A 17,477-nucleotide genomic window follows, 5' to 3' on the forward strand; every position below is an offset into this window, starting at 1 on the left:
AAGATGGGAACTCCAGGATTCTACACCGAGATGAAAACGTGCAAATCATTTAGTGCATTTACCAGTATTCACTGGAGTGGAAATTTAAATTTCAAACAGTTCAATAAAAAAATAAAACCAGTCCGACCTGAAACTGCACAGGCCTTTTTCAGCCTGGTAGCCGTCACAGATTATGACCGCGCCCTTAGAAAAAACACTGAAGCATCTTGTGCTTCATTAAAACTCCTGATTGTTTTTTTTTTTCTCTCCTGCAGACTCCAGGACCTGTTCCAGCAGGAGAAGGGCAGGAAGCGTCTGTCTGTCCCGCCGAGTCCAGGCAGACACCGACCCAACACCACTGACGACACCAAGGTGGGCATCGCTGCTGTGCTCAGACACCACTAGCTGCTGTAGCCATCAGGCCTGGTTAGCAGCACAGAAGTTTGTGCTGAGATGTAGAAATGCTGCTCACGCCTCCTCTGTGTCTTCTAACCTTGGAAAGCATCCAGTTTCCTATAGTTTGACGAAAAAGCTGATTATTAAGGAATGAACCATTTTTTGTAGTTTTTCCTGACCGAGCTAGCTAGTTTTTATTTTGTTGTAGTATTTCATATTCCAGCTCTCTGGTTCCTCACTTCCCTTCTGAACCGGACAGGAAGCATCTGAAATGAGACCATGTGTTATTCAGCTGACCGACCCTCATGAGCTTCCTGTCCAGTGTGGGCAGCTGCAGTGTTTTGGCTGCTAATCCTCCATGTTTTTGTGCTATACAGAGCGCTCTGGACTCCTCCCCTCGGAACCCGTCCCCTGTGGTCCAGAATGGGGAGAAAGGTGGGTTCAAATAACCTCCACATTCTTTGTCCTAATAAAAGGTTTCCTGCAGGTGGTGTTTTGTGTGAAGCTGCTGTTTTTCTCTCATCAGAGGACCGCCACCTGTGCCCACTGCCCTCAACCACCTCGTCCCTGCTTCCGTCACCTGGAGACCCCGGAGCTGATTCCACCACAACTGGACCCAGTTTCAGTGAACCGGACTCTGTCAGCATCCCAGAAGGTTCACAGATTCACTCTGACCTGCACATTCTCTTTATCATTTCTGCTTCTGCTCTTCATGTTTTGATTCTGTGGCCTTCCAGATGTGTTTGAAGGCCACCTGCTGGGCTCCACTGACAGCCAGGTGAAGGAGAAATCCACCATGAAAGCCATCCTGGCCAACTTTCTGCCCGGCAACAGTTACAACCCCATCCCTATCCCGTTGTAAGTGTCGTATCAGAGTCGGTTCCTGAGCTGGAAGAGGGGTTCAGACATCCATCTTTTTGTATATCCACTGTGAACTTTGTATTTTTGCTATAAAAATGGACAAGAATGAGATTTGATCTCTTGTAAAATGTGCCGTTTTGGAATCGAAATGTGTGTGAACCCTGCAGTTAATAGAGAAGTGCTTAATGAGATGGCGGTGTGTGTGTGTGTTTCAGTGATCCAGATAAACATTACCTGATGTACGAACACGAGCGGGTGCCAATCGCCGTGTGCGAGCGTGAGCCGAGCTCCATCATCGCCTTCGCTCTCAGGTGACCTTTCACCCCCTTTACCCTTTGATTGCTCCACCTCAGAGTTGCTGACCTGCTGTTCGGTTCTGTTGTCCCCCAGCTGCAAAGAGTACAAAACGGCGCTGGACGACCTGTCCAAGTCGTCCAGCGCAGCCGGGGACGACGCTCAGCAGCCTGCCAGGTACTCGGCTTTCATGTTATGTGAACGGCTTCGGCCGTCAAACACAAGGCCCGTGGGCCAAATGTGGCCCGCTGTAGCTTTTTATGTGGCCCTCTAAACTCCAAATTACATGACTAAGTCCCTCCAGTTCACACAAAATCTACAGATTCCCACAGTTTTCTCAGGTTTTTTTTTTTACTGTAAATTTTTCTCAAAATTGGCCAGAAACATTGAGTTTAAAAGACTACTGCCTCAGCCTTACTTGATGTCGAGTTGAATCCCCATATAGTGTTTGATAAAAAGTCACATTTAACGTCATTCGTTAGCACAAATATCATAAAAAGTCCTTAAAAAATGTCTAAATTAGTGCCGCAGAAACAATCGCAACATCTCATTCCGGTGGCTGAACAAAAGTTTGATACAACAAACTGCCTGAAATAGTTTGTCTAGATGATATTTAGTCTAAATGACTAAATGTCAGCGCGTCTCAGAACGCTGAGTCAGCAGGTCTGACCTCTGGTTCCTCTGGGTGTGTGCAGTGCGGAGAGTCGGGTGAAGAGCAGCCCTGCGAGGCCCAGCGATTCTCTGGCGGCGCAGCAGAGTCGCAGCAGCGCCGACGGCGAGCCTCTCAGTACGGATCCACACGTTCCAACGAAGCAAAAGCAGCATTTCACTGCAGACTGACAGATGGGAAAATTCTTTAAGCTTTCCGTTTTTTTTTTTTTCCCCCCCCCACCCATTTTCAGAGGATGCCGATTCAGCAGATAAGCAGAAGAAACAGACGGTGAACCCACACATCGAGCTCCGTGAGTCTCTGAATTTCTCTGGGACAAACAGAATCAAATATCTGGATTTGAAATACATTCTTGGATAAATTTAAGAAAAGTAAAAACGGATGGTAAGCTGATGTAAATCAACAAAGTGCTGCTTATCAGCTGAATCAAATCCAGCTCTATGGTCTAACAGATGTAGATGCTACGAGGACATCACTTCTCTGGGCTCGGATCACACCTCCTGTTAGATCTCAGCATTTGTCATTTCCTGCCCAGAGTTCTCAGACGCCAACGCCAAGTTCTACTGTCGGATCTACTACGCCGAGGAGTTCCACAGGATGCGTGAGGAGATCATGGAGAGCAGCGAGGAGGACTTTGTCCGCTCGCTGTCCCACTGTGTGAACTGGCAGGCCCGGGGAGGGAAGTCCGGAGCCGTCTTCTACGCCACTGAAGGTTAGACAGGAAGTCTCTGGAAGGCTGCTCCATCTGCTCAGGTCTTTGGTTTAAAATTCAAACTCCCGTTGCCTTGTCTCCTCCAGACGACCGCTTCATCCTGAAGCAGATGCCCCGGCTGGAGGTCCAGTCCTTCCTGGACTTTGCTCCGCACTACTTCACCTACATCACTGGAGCTGTGCAGCAGAAGGTACGCCAGCAGCTCCCGTTCCTGTTTGTCAGCTCGAAGCGGTTCAGCGTTTAACCAGGTTTGGTCCGCAGCGGCCGACTGTGCTGGCCAAGATCCTGGGAGTTTACCGGATCGGATACAAGAACTCCCAGAACAACGCCGAGAAGAAACTGGACCTGCTGGTCATGGAGAACCTCTTCTACGGCCGCAAAATGGCTCAGGTGGGTCAGCTCACAGCTGGGTTGTGTTCTGAGTACTGCTGAACGTACGGGGCCCCTAAAGGGACATTGAAGAAAAAAATAAAGACCATCTTGTGTGCGCCAGGCAGTGTGTGGTATGGAGCCTCCTAGGGGACATACTGAAAGTCTTCCTTATGGTGGCCACCATACTTCCTGCTTTTATATAAGGTTCTCATAAGGATTTTCCATGCATGTTAGTAATGTTAATATCTCTCAGAAAATGTGTTTGTTTTATAGCTCTTTGGTGCAAAAAACTGATTGAAAATCGATTTATTCACACATGTTCATGTCTGTCTGTGTAAGGCTGAGATGAAACGGCCCTTTATTACCAACACAAAGAGACAATCAAAACTATCCAATTACTTTATTACCCTGTGATAATGACTCAGAAACAGTCCAAGTAATTTGGATGTACTTTTTCTTTCCTACATATAGAAAGTTTTGGTTTATGTCTTAAAGGGGATGGAAAGCCCATGTTTGATCTATGTTGCCTTTACATTTTGCAAATAGGTTTGTGGTGGATTTCTATCCCAAAGAAAAAGATATAAACCTTCGGATATCTCACAAATGAGATACTAACATGCATGGAAAAACCTTATATTATAGCAGAAGGTACGGTGGCCACCGTAAGAAAGACTTTCAGTCTTGCAAAGAAACACAAAATACATCCCCCCCCCATGTCCTTTAGGGGGCTCCGTAGTCTGGTGTGTGTGTGAGAGAGAGTACTTCTTTTTTTATTTTCTTCAGTGTCCCTTCAGCCCTCTATATGAAGTTCCTGACCGCTGAGGTTTCCTGTAGGTGTTCGACCTGAAAGGCTCTCTGAGGAATCGAAACGTGAAGACGGACTCCGGGAAGGAGAGCTGCGAGGTGGTTCTGCTGGACGAGAACCTCCTGAAGCTGATCCATGACAACCCGCTCTACATCCGCTCCCACTGCAAGGCCATCCTCAGGGCGGCCATCCACAGCGACGCCTACTTCCTGTCCAGCCACCTCATCATCGATTACTCCCTGCTGGTGGGGCGGGACGACGCCACTGACCAGCTGGTGGTGGGGATCATAGGTGAGTGTGGAGGCCTCTGTGTTGTGGGTCAGAAGCTGAGTGCTGACAGTGCTTCCTCTGCCGTCTGCTCCAGATTACATCAGGACATTTACCTGGGACAAGAAACTGGAGATGGTCGTCAAATCCACTGGAATTCTGGGAGGCCAAGGTACTTCATCAGGCAGATCTTCTGTCACGCTCATGGGGCGCCGTTTGTAGTTAGTCAAAAGTTAACAGCAACAATTTGGGTTATTTAGAAGTAGTAGACTTTATTTGGAAAGGAATAATGTACAGCTCAAATATAAAAGCAATCATTTGATGCGCTGCACCAGATTACAGCACAAACCTAACAGGAAAAAATGAGGCTTCGTTCTTCAAAGTTGTGTTCATCTGGTGTCACAGTTGCAAAATATTTGAATTTTATTTATTTCATAAAGGAGACACTTCATCATCATTAGCCAGATTTAGCCAGACCGGCTAATTTGAATCTGTAGTTTCCTAGCAGGTTCATAGGAAGGATAAAAAAAAACAAAGTTACAATTAGCATTCATAACATTCATGACCTGTGATTTAACAGATTTCAGTGTATTGTGTAACTTAAAGTAAATATTTATCAGAAGAATAAGTGACACCCGTAAGGAAAAAAAACATGTAAAACTTTAGTTCATTTAAAACATATTCAAGACAGTAAGCATTGCTACAAAATGACTTCATGAAACAATAAAGCAATAGTCTGAAACCCAAAGAGAAAATGACAACGGATTGAAATAACTTTACCTAAATGGTATTTTACAGTCTCTCACACCAACTGCTCCTGTAGTTTAGTTTAACTGTAATTGGTTTGCAAAAGGAAAAGTCTTGTAGCAGTGGTGGAACCAAACCGTGACGGGCCTCATATACAATATGAATGTCTGGATAAATTTAGCTAGCTTATTTAATTAGCTAGCCAAATGTTTAGTTAATATTTAGCTTGCTAGATAGAAATATTTAGCTTGGGTTCAAGCTAAATATTTAGGTCATAAACTAAATGCATAATAAAATAAAATAAATGGAGGTTTAGTACAGCATCAGTACTTTAAGATTTTAAGGCAAAAGAAAAAAACGTGTTTGAAACATGATGGGTCTAATCTGTTCCGTTTCTTCTGAGCAAAGTTCTTGGTGAGCTTCTGGATTTGCTCTGCAGGGAAGATGCCCACCGTGGTTTCACCAGAGCTGTACAGGGCTCGCTTCTGCGAGGCCATGGATAAATACTTCCTGATGGTGCCGGACCACTGGACCGGCCTGGGGATCAACTGCTGAGCCCGACCCGACACCCAGCAGTCCACTCCTGGCTCGCCGTCATTCCACAGCGTTCATTCTGCCTTGCTCGACGCGCTGCAGCGACTCTGGACCCCCCGGTGCTGCAGAGAGGTTCTGGTTTTCTGCTTGGTTCCATTTACTGAGTGGACCTTCGGAAACATTCAGCTGAACAAACCGCTTCCTGTAATTTAATGTTTGTATTTGTACAGAGATTATGTGACTATTAAAGATTATTAACACAGCAGACTGTTGCACTTCATTCATTTGTGTAACATCTAACTCAAGAGTTGGTCTGTATTCATGAAATACTCCCCTCATCTTCAGAGCTCCTATCTCCCAGAAACTGTTGTGAACTTGAACGCATCCTGTGATGCATCAGCTGTTCTTGTTTTGAGGTTGGTGGTGTTTCTCTTCATCAGACAGGGAAGCTGATCGAACTCGATGGATGGATGGAGCAAAACGTGGAGTGATCGTGGCGTTATGTTTAAAGGCTGCAGTAGCCTTGGGGAGTGGCACACCGAGGAGCCCGTACTACCTGCAGAACCTCATTAATCCAGTCACTCAACATGACGGGCCTGAGGTCAGCAGACGGAGAGTCTGCTGTGGAACTGATGCTCAGGGTCACATCAGATGTTTAAATGCCGACATTTTTCTACCGGCGTACCCACCACTACTGCTGTTGTTTTTTTGTTTTTTTTTATTCGATACTTTAATGGAGATGAAGAAACCACCATTGCATGACTCGACTTAAAAATTACTTCTATATTCATGAAGTAATATTGTAGAGTGAACTTTTTAAGTTTCCCATCAGTCTGCTCTGACTCCTGGTGAATTGCCTTTAAGTTTTTGAATGGATTTTGCTCAACAATCCTCTGAAGGCAGCAGTCATCCAGGTGGCTGGTGCTTCTTTTTCCTACCCACTTTTTCCATCCACTCAACTATCCACTGATATGACTGAATACAGCAAAGCCAGCTTTTATAACCATAACTTGTTTTTTCTTTATCTTTTATAATATTCTAATTTTCTAAGACACTGGATTGTGGGCTTTCGTTCTCAATGTAAAAAAAAAAATGCTTTGAAATATGCTCCCTTTCTGCAACTCAGACATGAAAGAATTGAAGTGAATGTGCGTTAAAAACTCAACATGACTCAGTTCTTTGACTTTTTCCTCCTTTATTTGAAATGCATCAGCAGGTTTCACACCAGCAGCAGCAGCAGGCCGTTCTGCCTCGTGTCCTCAAACGAGACGCCTGACAGTTTAGAACTGTCTGTCTGTGTTGGCAGTCACCTGAACGCACCACTGCATGTGCCAGGTGTGTGTTTTCCTTTCAGTCCATCAGAAGCTCTTCTCAGAGGAAGTCCGCTGCCCGACATCAGAGCAGGTCTGACAGAAAACCTTCTAAACTCTGGAAATAAATAACTCAAAGAAAATTGCACATAAAGGGTTTAAACTGGGGCAGTAAGTCGACGTTTTTGGCTTCTGTGCTCTTGTTTTGGTGGTGTTGGTGTCATGCAGGATCATTCTGAAGCGAGGTCAGCCGTGTGCAGCAGGAAGATTAAAGAACAGAAAACCTTCATCTGAACCGTCCATGGAACAACCCGGAACGTTTCTCCTGACTTTCAGCTCAGTGGGATTTCTGGCACCAGGTTGTGTTTTTGTTTTTTAAACCAAACGAAGGGAACTAGGTGTGATTAAACCGACAGAACAGAGGGACGTGGATCAGTACGGGGTCACAGTGTCACTGAGGATCCCCAACCCGGATCAGACCCGGAGGTTCTGCTCCGGGTCTGATCCAAATGCCTCCCTTAAATCAAGGCAGCTCGGTTCAAAGTGTTCAGCTATTTCTCCACTATATCCAATAAATAAGATTCACCTTTTGTGTAAATAACTAAAGATGTCAGAAGTTCTTTTGAGTTTTGGTCTAAAAGAGTTTAATTCTGATGGGTTATGGTCTTTTAAACTGCTTAAATTAAGAAAGTATTCCCCTTAAAAAAATCTTTATTTTTTTTTTCAGCAGTTTTAACCTTGTTTTGTTGTTTTCTGGGGGATTTTAAATTATTGTGTCATATTCTGGGCTTTTTCTCAATGGATAATATATAGAAAAATATATAAAATACATATTTTATATATTTTTTTAGGCCCCCTTGTGGCTCCAGAGTTATAATTCCAGTCAGCGTTTTACTGTCATCTCCAGGTCCGTTTTCAGGGTCAGATAATCCCTTCAGACGTGTTTATCGTCGGCTTCCTGTCCTGAAGATGGAGTAACGGAAACAGAGCTGTTTCCCTGGAAACGGTTCAGGGTAACAAACAAGGAAGTTGCCTTTGAGCCACACTTGAGATTCGTGTGACCCTGCAGTCTAACACAGATCTTCTCTCCCTAAAGGTCACAGTCACTTAAAGGTGATGCTTAGCTGGTTCAGGCGTGTCCTCAGCATCCAGAGGGGCGTGTCCTCAGCATCCAGAGGGGCGTGTCCTCAGCTGGAATGTGATGATTCCACACTCCTGCCAGCAGAGAGAGCTGTTTGTTTCCAGGCACTTGTTCCCAGGGCATTTCTAGAGCTGCTACACGCTAAAACTAACCAACTAGTGATGGATCTGTGAAGCAGAAAACTGCCACCAGGTGGAGCTGGTGGTGGAGCTCAGCCAGAGTTAGACCGCAGCGGCAGAGGCGCTGGCACCAGTTCACATCTTTCTGGCAGATGTTGAGCCTCTGGCTGCCTGCTTGCTCTGCCACTCGCTGTAATCTGCCTCTAGCTGTTGGTTTGGGTTACTGCAGCCTGTCTGGGGTGAATCCGGCCTCCCAGCTTGGAACAGGCTCCGCCCCACTCAGAGGGGAGGGAAGACATCAGAACTGGTGCAACACTACCAAATGACGCAGGGGGGGGTAAAGTGGCTGACCTTACCGGCAGATTTTCTAACTCGCGTAAAAAAAAAAAAAAAAAAAAAAAAAGTGTTTGTCCTGTACATTTCAACATTCGGACTAATCCCAGCCTGTCCCCGGGCCCCGACCCCTGGAATCTTCTGGAAACCCAGGATGTGGTTGACATCAACAGCACCTTGCAAAAGTTTTCACACCCCTTGAACTGCTTCATACTGTGAACATTACAAAAACACGCTTGAGATGGTCACATTGGACTTTACACAAGTGAATGCATAAATGAGAAGCAGAAGGATACGTCAGTCCTGCACATCATCCTGAAGACATCATGTAACATGGTGTAGGCAGCATCATGCTGTGGGGTTGTTTTTCTCCAGTGGGATCAGGGAAGCAAGTCAATGGGCTGGGATAGACAGACTGAGCAATATGAAGGAAAATACAGGAAGAAGGTGGAGAACATTACTGAATTAATCAAAATGTAATTCTGCAACGTACTGACCCGGTTTATTCGGAGGCAATACTGAAAACCACGTTTTCCTTCCATTTCCCATTTATTCACTACTGTGTCTTGGTCTGCCACAATAAATCCTAATGAACAGGCTGCAGTGTGTAACAAAAGATGGAGTATTGAGGCCATGCCAAAGAAATAATTAAAAAATAAAATTACAAGAAAAGATTTACGAGAATAATACTCAAATAAAGTCATAGTATTAAGAGAATAAACACATATAACTTTATTCTTGTAATTTAATTGTTTTTTTTTATTAGTATGGCCCTAATACTCCGTTGTAGTTACATGACAAAACAGTGAAAAAGTTCAAAGGGTGTGAACAAACAAAAACCGTCTGATGGTGGGAAACCGATCCAGGTTTGGGAGGGAGGAACTGTCAGGGCTCACCAACCAGCAGATCAGCCGAAACGCGGTTTGATCAAATGAAAGTGGGAGCCTGGTGAAGCAGGTGCTCGTAGAAAACAGTCACATGTCCAGTCACACTCATTTTCCTCTTCCACTTTTTAAAATTCAAAATAATTATTACAATATTTTTCCAGTATTAAATAATTTGATATAAAAAACACGCAAAAAAAAAAAAACAGGGTGGAAGAAATGGCAATGCTCCCTCTAGGATTGCCCCTCCCCTACACGCACACACTTCCCCCCTCACCTCTCACAATATACACTTCTATACACATCATCATCATCATCGACCTTCCTCCTCCGTGGTTCTTTGCCCTGACTCCTCGGTTCATGCAGTACCTGGTACATCGCAGCTAAACGTCACTTCAAGTCTTTCATATGTTTCAATGCAAAGCTGCACAGATGTGAAAAAAAGCTGGAGGGGTGATTTTCTGTCTTGCTAACTATATACATATACATATTTATATATTTAAATTGTTACTCATGTTGGATTAAACATGTAACCATGGGAATAATGAGGATTAATCTGAGATTAGGAGTAGCTTCGCCACTTGCTTAGAGTCCGAAGGAGACCGAGAAGAGACAGGTGTTTTTCCTCTCCGCAGGAACAACGGGACCTGATTGGTCAATGAGCTACAGTCAGAGTCACCGCCTCCTACCACTCACTGGTCAGTTTGGTGCTTTGGTCCCGTTTGGGAGGGGCGGGAGGCGGGCCTCGCCGCAGCGTTGCATAGCCTGAGATGTTGCCATGTTTGGCCGATTGGGAGCGCCCGTGGTGCCGCGACAGGGTGTGGGAGTGTCCCCGGACCCCCTGCTGATGCTGTTGCGGCAGGAGCTCTGGGGGGGGAGGCGGCAGGAGCGCCATGTCGTCCATTGTGCCCACGGGCTCCATCTTGGAGGAGGGGATAAGGTGGGAGGAGGTGAGCGAGCCGTGGCGCGACACTGACTTCCTCTTCAGCGTGCGGTTCAGGTCCTCCAGGAAGTGAGGCTTGAAGGCCAGAGAGGCAGGCCCTGCTGACTTTGGGGAGGTAGGGGGGATGGGGGAGGAGGAGGAGGAGTAGGACGAGAGGGAGGGGGGTGGGGTTTGGGACAGGGGTGGAGGCGAGAGAGGCAGTGACATGGTGGTGTCGTACTGAGCCGTGTTGCTACTGCGCCGGTTCATTGCCGGAGGAGGCACCGCCCCCTTTTTCAGTGAGCCTTGCTTCCATGACGACGAGGAGAAAGAGGATGTTGCAGACTGTGGAGGAGGCTGCATCTGAGGCTGGGGATTCACAACGGCGACCTTGGGAGGGTGATGGAACTCAGAGGGGTGAGGCGGGGGAGGGAAGAGCTCCGATTCGGTCGGCGGGGGAGGGAAAAAGTCGGCTGATGAGTCCAGGTGAGGATGCTGGGAGGGAGGAGGCGGGGGAGGAGGCGAAGGGAAGTCAGGCTGATGCTGCTGGCCGCTCTGCAGGCCCTGGATGACCAGAGGCAGGTTGGCCAGGTTCAGCTTCCCCGGCTTGGGGAGCGGCGCTGGAAGGGAGGTGGAGTCTTTGGAAGGAGATCCCGTTGCTGAGGAGGAGCTCGACGATGTTCCCGTCTGGGGGGCCTGGCCAAATTTACTCAACAGACTCTCCACCTTCTTGGGCCGCTCCTCTTGAGGGTCTTTCATGGAGGAGGCCCTCTGTGGGGTTGGGGGAGGCCCACGCTTGGTGGACCCCGTGGAGGAGGTCGAGGGAGACTTCTTGATGGGGGAGCCCGACTTGGAGGAGGAAGAGGGCGGAGGAGGAAAGTCTCCTAAGGAGCTGTCAGGGGGAGGCGGGGGGAACTCAGGTGACTGTGGCACTGCGGTGCCCCCGATTTGCCACTTTGGTTTGGCCTTGACTGCAGGAGGGGACTGGGGAGCGGAGCTGGAGGGGGGCAGGGGGGAAGTGTTTCCTGGGAACTGATTGACAATCTGTTTGACCAAAGAGGAGGTAGCCGCGGCGATGGAGACGGACGAGGAGGAGGAGGAGGGAGAGATGGCCAAGTTCTTGGAGGAGAGGCTATGCTGCTTGGGCAGTGTGGGAGGGGGCTGATTCGGGGAGTGTCCCGTTGAGAAGCTCTGCTGCTTCCTGACAGGGCCGTGTCCAGAAAACGGCTGGGTGGGGGACACCGGGGAGAGGGCGATGGGGAGGGAGGAAGGGCCAGACGGTTTTGGGGCGGTCAGAGGAGGGAATCCACCGGAGAAGGTTTTGGGAGGAGCGGGTGGGGGGGCATTGGGAGACAGAGGCCGGAGGACTTGTAGTGATGCTGGGGGGGAGAGTTCTGTGGGAGGTGGAGGGGGCGGGGGGGAACCGTCCTGCAGCGCTGCGGGGGTGAAGTCGTACACCATGTTGGGGAACTTCTGTGACAGGAACTGCTGCAGGCCTGCGTTGGAGAGCTGGGGGCAGGGGTTGGGGAGGGGCTCCAGAGGGGGAGGAGGGGGCAGCCCGTTGGCATCCAGGCCCTCTGGAGGAGGGGGTGGGAGGCTGTGCGGCTCCAGTGCCTCCTCCTCTGGCAGAGGCGGCGGCGGGAGACAGTTGGGGCTTGGCAGACCGAACTTTAGGGCAGCCATGGCCGAGCCAGGGGCCGGTGCCACAGGTGGTGGAGGAGGAGGGGGCGACGGCGGGGAGGTGCCGTAAGAAGCTGGGAGGGTGTTGTAGTTCTGCAAGGGAAGGGGGGTGGTACCGGCGCCGGCCGCCTGCTGCGTTCTAGCCTGGTTTTGGCTCTGCAGGCGAGCCAGAGTGCTGTACTTCACGTAGGAGGAAGGAGGTGCCCCCTGGTGGCCCATACTGGCCACGGCGGGTGGAGGGGGGGGAGGAGGCGAGGGCGGGGATGGAGAGGAGGAGGAGTCCTCGGACGGGACGAGCCCATCGGTGTAGCTGCTCCGGGAAGGCGGAGTCTGAGGCTGGGGGGAGAGGCTGGGGATCTGGACAGGGATGGGCCTACTGATGGGGTCCATCTTCATCATCTGTGGGCAGAGGAAGAGAAGTGGTGAGGGAGGAGGAAGACAATAAAACGTACAATTTGCTAAAAACAAACGAGATGCAAGAAATCCGACATCAAACCAAACAGAGGAGAACAAGATTTGGTTAAAGGTAAGGTAATTTTATTTATATAGCACATTTTCAGCAACAAGGCAATTCAAAGTGCCTTGCTTATAATTAAAGGTTATAAGCAGTTAATAACGCTCCTACTGTCTTCATTCAGCAGAAATCCAGATTAGTGTGTCCTTCAAGACACGTGTTAAAGTCAAGGCCTGGGGGGGAGTCCATTGCATTTTTCTGTAATAGTCAAACCCATGGTTCAAGTGATGCCAACTCCCACCTGCAGGTGGCAGTATTTCTTCCTTCTGCTACACTGCTAGCTTAGCTGTACTTTATTATAGTCTGGGTGGGACTGATGAGGCGATTAACAAGTCACATTTAATGTCATACCTAAGCACAAATATTTCAAAATTCCTTGCAAATCTTTCTAAATTAGCACCGCAAAATCTGTGATTATGACTGCAAAAAATAAATAAAAATTACAAAGTGAAAAGATGTGCAACATTTCATTTTAAAGAAGTACTCATTGAATGCAGACACAGCTTTTTTTTTTTTTTTTAAATATATATTAATATTATAACAACCTTTGAGACTGTCCATGATCCTAATATGGCCTGAAATCAAAATGAGTTATGAGTTTGACCTCTTTCTGCAGGTCTAGAGGCAGATTTCTACTGATAACTTCTGCTCTCTCTGTCCTTTTTTACCTTTAAAATTGTAGAATTTTCATTCACAATTTCACAAAAGTAAGACTGTTTCTTCTTTTCATTAAGATATTGCGTGTTTAGTTTATTTGCGTAACAATTCAAAGCTTTAAAAAAATGCAATAGCATTTCTCCGGGTATTAATTAGAACTCACTTTTCAACCCTTGGATGTGGAAAAGGTTTGGACAGCCCTGATTTAAGAGACAGGAGATGTTCTGAAAACAGATCCTGTTTCAGCAAGAGGAGCCGTAAAGAACAACAAGCTAATACAGGAAGTGAGGACGGAGCAGAGGACATGCTGAGCTCTGGTCCAGCTGGGCCATCACTTCCCCGGTTCCATTCCAAACACATCCTGCCATCAAACAAACGTCTGGCGTGGAAAACGGCCAACTGCTGACGTTTCCTGAGAACAGATCTGGACGCTGATGTTTCACTGAAGCATCTGGAAGTAGAGACGCCGTGCAGCAACACGCTCATTATCCATGTGGGAATGCAGTGAGGCAGGCGCGCTGAGCTGGCTTTAGTCCCATGATGCATCTGTTCAGCTGGGATTTGATGCTCAGCTTTTGAATATGGGAATTCTGACAGCAAAACATTATTCGCTATACACTCTCTGCAGTACGTCAGCTTTTTATAATATTCTTAATAAAGTATTTGTAAATAGAGTCTCTTTATTTCTGCCTCTTCCTTTATTTATTTGCAGATTTCCCATCATTCCCAGTGTGTCTTCACTTCAAACACAAACGCCAAACAGACAGGCTGTTAAAGACTTCACATGCTTGTTACGTCACTTCCTGTCTAACCTCCACTGCCTCCTCCTCCCCCCACACAGAGAGGAACCATCATTCGTCCTTTCACCTTTAAGCGCTGATAGAAAAGCAGAACGGAATTGTGGGAACAGAATAAAAATGATTGATTGATTTTGTGTGTGTGTGCGCGTGCGTGTGTGTGTGTGTTCACACCTCTCCTTGCGTTCCTCTCCTCCAGGCGTCGGAGAAGATGGAGCTGACCACACTCTGGGAGCGGGTGTGTCCGGATGACGCCAGCTCTGACACGCCGCTGTCTGATTGGCTGGAGTGGTTGGACTGCGACTCTGTGGGATTCAGCAGGAGGTCAGAGGTTGAGTCGACAGCAGCGGCACTATGAGGTCACGATGCACAGCGTGGCTTTACCGGGACTAAACCAGCAGTTTCAAACTGCATTCCTCAAGGGCCGGACTGCTGCCACTTTTACAGGCTTGACTCAAACGACTACTCTGCCTCGTCAACATGCAGTCACGCTCTACAGAGCTCTGCTAACAAGCTAACGTTGGAGCCTGAAGTAGCAGGACAGCGACTGAGGACTGGAGTTTGAGACTGAAGGATCTGGAACAGACCTGGGAGGCTGGAAGAGCTGGAGCCGGACTTGATGGAAGAAGAAGAGAGGGAAGACCAATCGTAGGCGGCCTCTGTCCTCCTCATGGCCTCCTGGAAGTTGATGTACAGCTGCTTCCCGTACTGACAAACACACACACACACACACACACACACACACAGGCAAACACACACGCATACAGCTTAGAGCCGCCCCACTCTCCTGTCCAATGCTGCTTTCAGTTCACTGAGGCTTGTGGATGTTTCTTCTGCAGAGACTTATTAAGCTTTTCAGCCCTGCTGAGATGTGGACTTTGACTAGGCTGTTGGAGCTGCTTGATTCTTTTTGTTTTCAGCCATTACAGAATTGAATGGATGTGAAAGCAGGAAGTGGAAAGGTCTGACCAAGTGAACTGGGCCCAGTAAAACCAGTCGCCTCATATAATTTAGCTATAAGGTCAACTTATTGCTAGGTAACAGGTGGATGGCTTCCCAGTCTGTAAGCTAGCTTAGAGACGCAGCATATAGATGTTACATCTGTAATCCAATCAGTACCTTTGCAATGCGAATACTGTTGATCCATTGTTGGAGAGTTCTGATGTCATCACAGCACAGGTACTTTATATACTGAGACTTCTTCTGGATCTGGGGGTGCTAAACACACACACACACACACACACACACATAAAATTTCAAATGTCCGTCTGTGTGTAATTAAATGTGGTTCATTTAGTGATAAAGTTCCTAATATGAATTTAAGTAATAATACAATTCATTGAACAGGTCTGTATGGAGTGTAAAGACAGTTTCTGACCAGTAGGTGGCAGGTGTAGACCATGACTTGAACATTTTACCTTCAGCACCATGCAGAAGTCAGTAGGAGCCTTGTACTTGCTCTTGTAGTCATGACCCAGGTAAACATTGACGTGATCCAGCTGGAGGAAACACACCAGGTCCCTGGACGTCTGGAAACAGGCCAAACAGAGAGCTTCAGCTTTACCACACACACAGAGGGTCCCTCCACCCAGCCTCCGTCCGTCACACACCTTGGCCTTGCCCTTTGGGACGTAGTAGATCCCAGATGCTCTGAGCAGAAAGTAACGTTTCTTCCATGACTTTTTGCCGTCCTCTTTCAGCCACAGCACTCCCTCCATCTCAGGGACAGACACCGAACTGCCTCCGAAGCACTCCTGGGAAGCAAATCGAAGCTTTTCCTGTCAGTTCTCCTGTTTCTGCCTAAAGATTTTCAAGTGGGAAAACATGGGAGTGTATCCAAAGAAGGCCGAACTAACCCACCTCTAGCAGAGCTTCTTTGTTCCTCTCTGCCATCTCGCACGTCTCCTTCCGCCCCAGTAAGTAGTTCTGCAGCAGACGGGAAGCATGTGAGAAAAGAGGAGCAGGTCCCCAGGTGCGGGCAGATGTGTGTGTTCTGTTTACCTGTGGGTTTTTGAACAGGGCGTACTTCTCGATGCGCTCGGTGAACATGAGGCGGTTCTGGCTGTCTCTGGTCCAGTTCAGCAGGTTCTCCACCAGGTTCTCGTGGTCCTCGAAGATCCGTTCTGCAGACAGGGAGACGTGCATCAAGACGTGAAAATCAGAAGAAAAAAAAGATTATTACGACATTAGCATCAAACACACACGCAATATGGCTAGTTGGTGTTTAGATTTTGCTAATAATGTCTTCCAATAACGTAATTACCTAGTCATATTTTCAAAATTCCCTGGGAAGAGATGCAACCATAAATTTCCTGGTTCATCTTTCTTGACCTTCACACACGTTTATGGAGGGAACTAACAGCAAACTGAAACTACGAAACAGGATCAAATAAGAGCTTCATGTCAGCTTTGTTCAACAGGAACAAAGTATGCATCTTGCTCTGTGTTGACCTGAATCACTCACAGCACCAATGCTAACCTAGCTAGCCACAGTTTTTTTTTTTTTTAGACAGCACATCGCTAACGAGTCAAAACAGGCCAAAGCCATGAAGTCTACAGCAGCAGACATGTGACCCCAGTTCAAAACGCCTTTAAAGAGGCAACAATCCCTCATCAGCCTTATAAAAGGAGGTAACGGCTTCATGGCTTCACCGAAGCTCCTGCTGCCGACTGAACTAATGATGCTAATGCTAATCCACGACCTGAATCCATTAGTCAGCAAAGGTTTGCTTACTTATTCTCACACAGATGGTTCTTATTTGTTCAGGGTCGCATCCTGTTACTTCATTCACAGCAGAATAAGGTAAAAATAAAATAAAAAGAAACATTTTTCTTTCCTCTTTTTGAGAAATGCACCAAACTGGAACTACGTAGGCTGCTAGGACAAAGTAACACTTGATAGTGTTTCATTCTAAAGTGTTAATTTAGGAACAAAGTGTTTGAAAGGCGACAATGTTGAAAAGAAATAACTTCTGTAAAATAATCATATTTTTTGTGAGTCCCACATCCAACACGTCATGATTTGAGTCAGGTTTTAGGCCCAAAACAATCCAAAAAAGAGGTTTTAAATATGCATTTCATGACAACATATGAGGATTTTAGAACCAACACTTATTTATGATGTAGACCAAAAACAAATCAACGAGAGCCAGAATCAATAAGGACCAAGGCTGGCCAGACAGAGCCATGAATCTGACGGGAGACAAAATGAGAAGCATGAAACGGTGCTGGTTGTTTTACCACTAAGCCTGTCCAGGTTCTGGTTGTTTTGCTCCAGACAAGAACTGAACAAAAACAAGGACATTTCACACTGACCACAAGTCACTTTGTATCCACCTGGGGAATGTTTCAAACCAAACAGAGGACTTAAAGTCATGTTCTACAGTGCACTAATAATCTGCCAAAAGAAAAGACTCCAAAAAATAATATCTGACATCAGAACGACACATTACTGAGCTTAATGGCTGGATCACATTAACACTA

At 47.1% G+C, this 17,477-nt stretch overlaps 2 protein-coding genes across 4 annotated transcripts in view; one reads left to right on the forward strand and one right to left on the reverse strand.

Moving 5' to 3' along the window:
• The first annotated feature begins 11 nt into the window (after window positions 1–11).
• LOC106965107 (1-phosphatidylinositol 3-phosphate 5-kinase-like) lies at window positions 12–5,902 on the forward strand. Its single transcript, XM_015061009.1, has 14 exons — window positions 12–351; window positions 753–810; window positions 902–1,030; window positions 1,113–1,233; window positions 1,452–1,547; window positions 1,627–1,707; window positions 2,226–2,317; window positions 2,433–2,492; window positions 2,736–2,912; window positions 2,999–3,102; window positions 3,174–3,302; window positions 4,119–4,380; window positions 4,454–4,528; window positions 5,543–5,902. Exons 1-14 carry the CDS (start codon window positions 31–33, stop codon window positions 5,656–5,658), a joined length of 1,821 nt encoding a protein of 606 aa, XP_014916495.1. The 5' UTR covers window positions 12–30; the 3' UTR covers window positions 5,659–5,902.
• Window positions 5,903–9,521: 3,619 nt separating this feature from the next.
• raph1a (Ras association (RalGDS/AF-6) and pleckstrin homology domains 1a) overlaps window positions 9,522–17,477 on the reverse strand; it is an 81,740-nt gene continuing 73,784 nt past the window's right edge. For all 3 annotated transcript variants that reach the window (XM_015061008.1, XM_015061006.1, XM_015061007.1), the window contains 8 exons: window positions 15,996–16,117; window positions 15,855–15,920; window positions 15,605–15,748; window positions 15,413–15,523; window positions 15,114–15,212; window positions 14,582–14,702; window positions 14,169–14,299; window positions 9,522–12,425 (listed from right to left, as the gene is read on the reverse strand). In XM_015061008.1, the coding sequence (XP_014916494.1) occupies window positions 10,110–12,425; window positions 14,169–14,299; window positions 14,582–14,702; window positions 15,114–15,212; window positions 15,413–15,523; window positions 15,605–15,748; window positions 15,855–15,920; window positions 15,996–16,117 (3,110 nt within the window). In that variant the 3' untranslated portion in view covers window positions 9,522–10,109. The remainder of the gene's footprint in view (window positions 12,426–14,168; window positions 14,300–14,581; window positions 14,703–15,113; window positions 15,213–15,412; window positions 15,524–15,604; window positions 15,749–15,854; window positions 15,921–15,995; window positions 16,118–17,477) is intronic.

Source organism: Poecilia latipinna, unplaced genomic scaffold (assembly GCF_001443285.1).
Source record: "Poecilia latipinna isolate Pla-1442-1.1 unplaced genomic scaffold, P_latipinna-1.0 Scaffold1766, whole genome shotgun sequence".
In the NCBI taxonomy this organism is placed as follows: domain Eukaryota; kingdom Metazoa; phylum Chordata; class Actinopteri; order Cyprinodontiformes; family Poeciliidae; genus Poecilia; species Poecilia latipinna.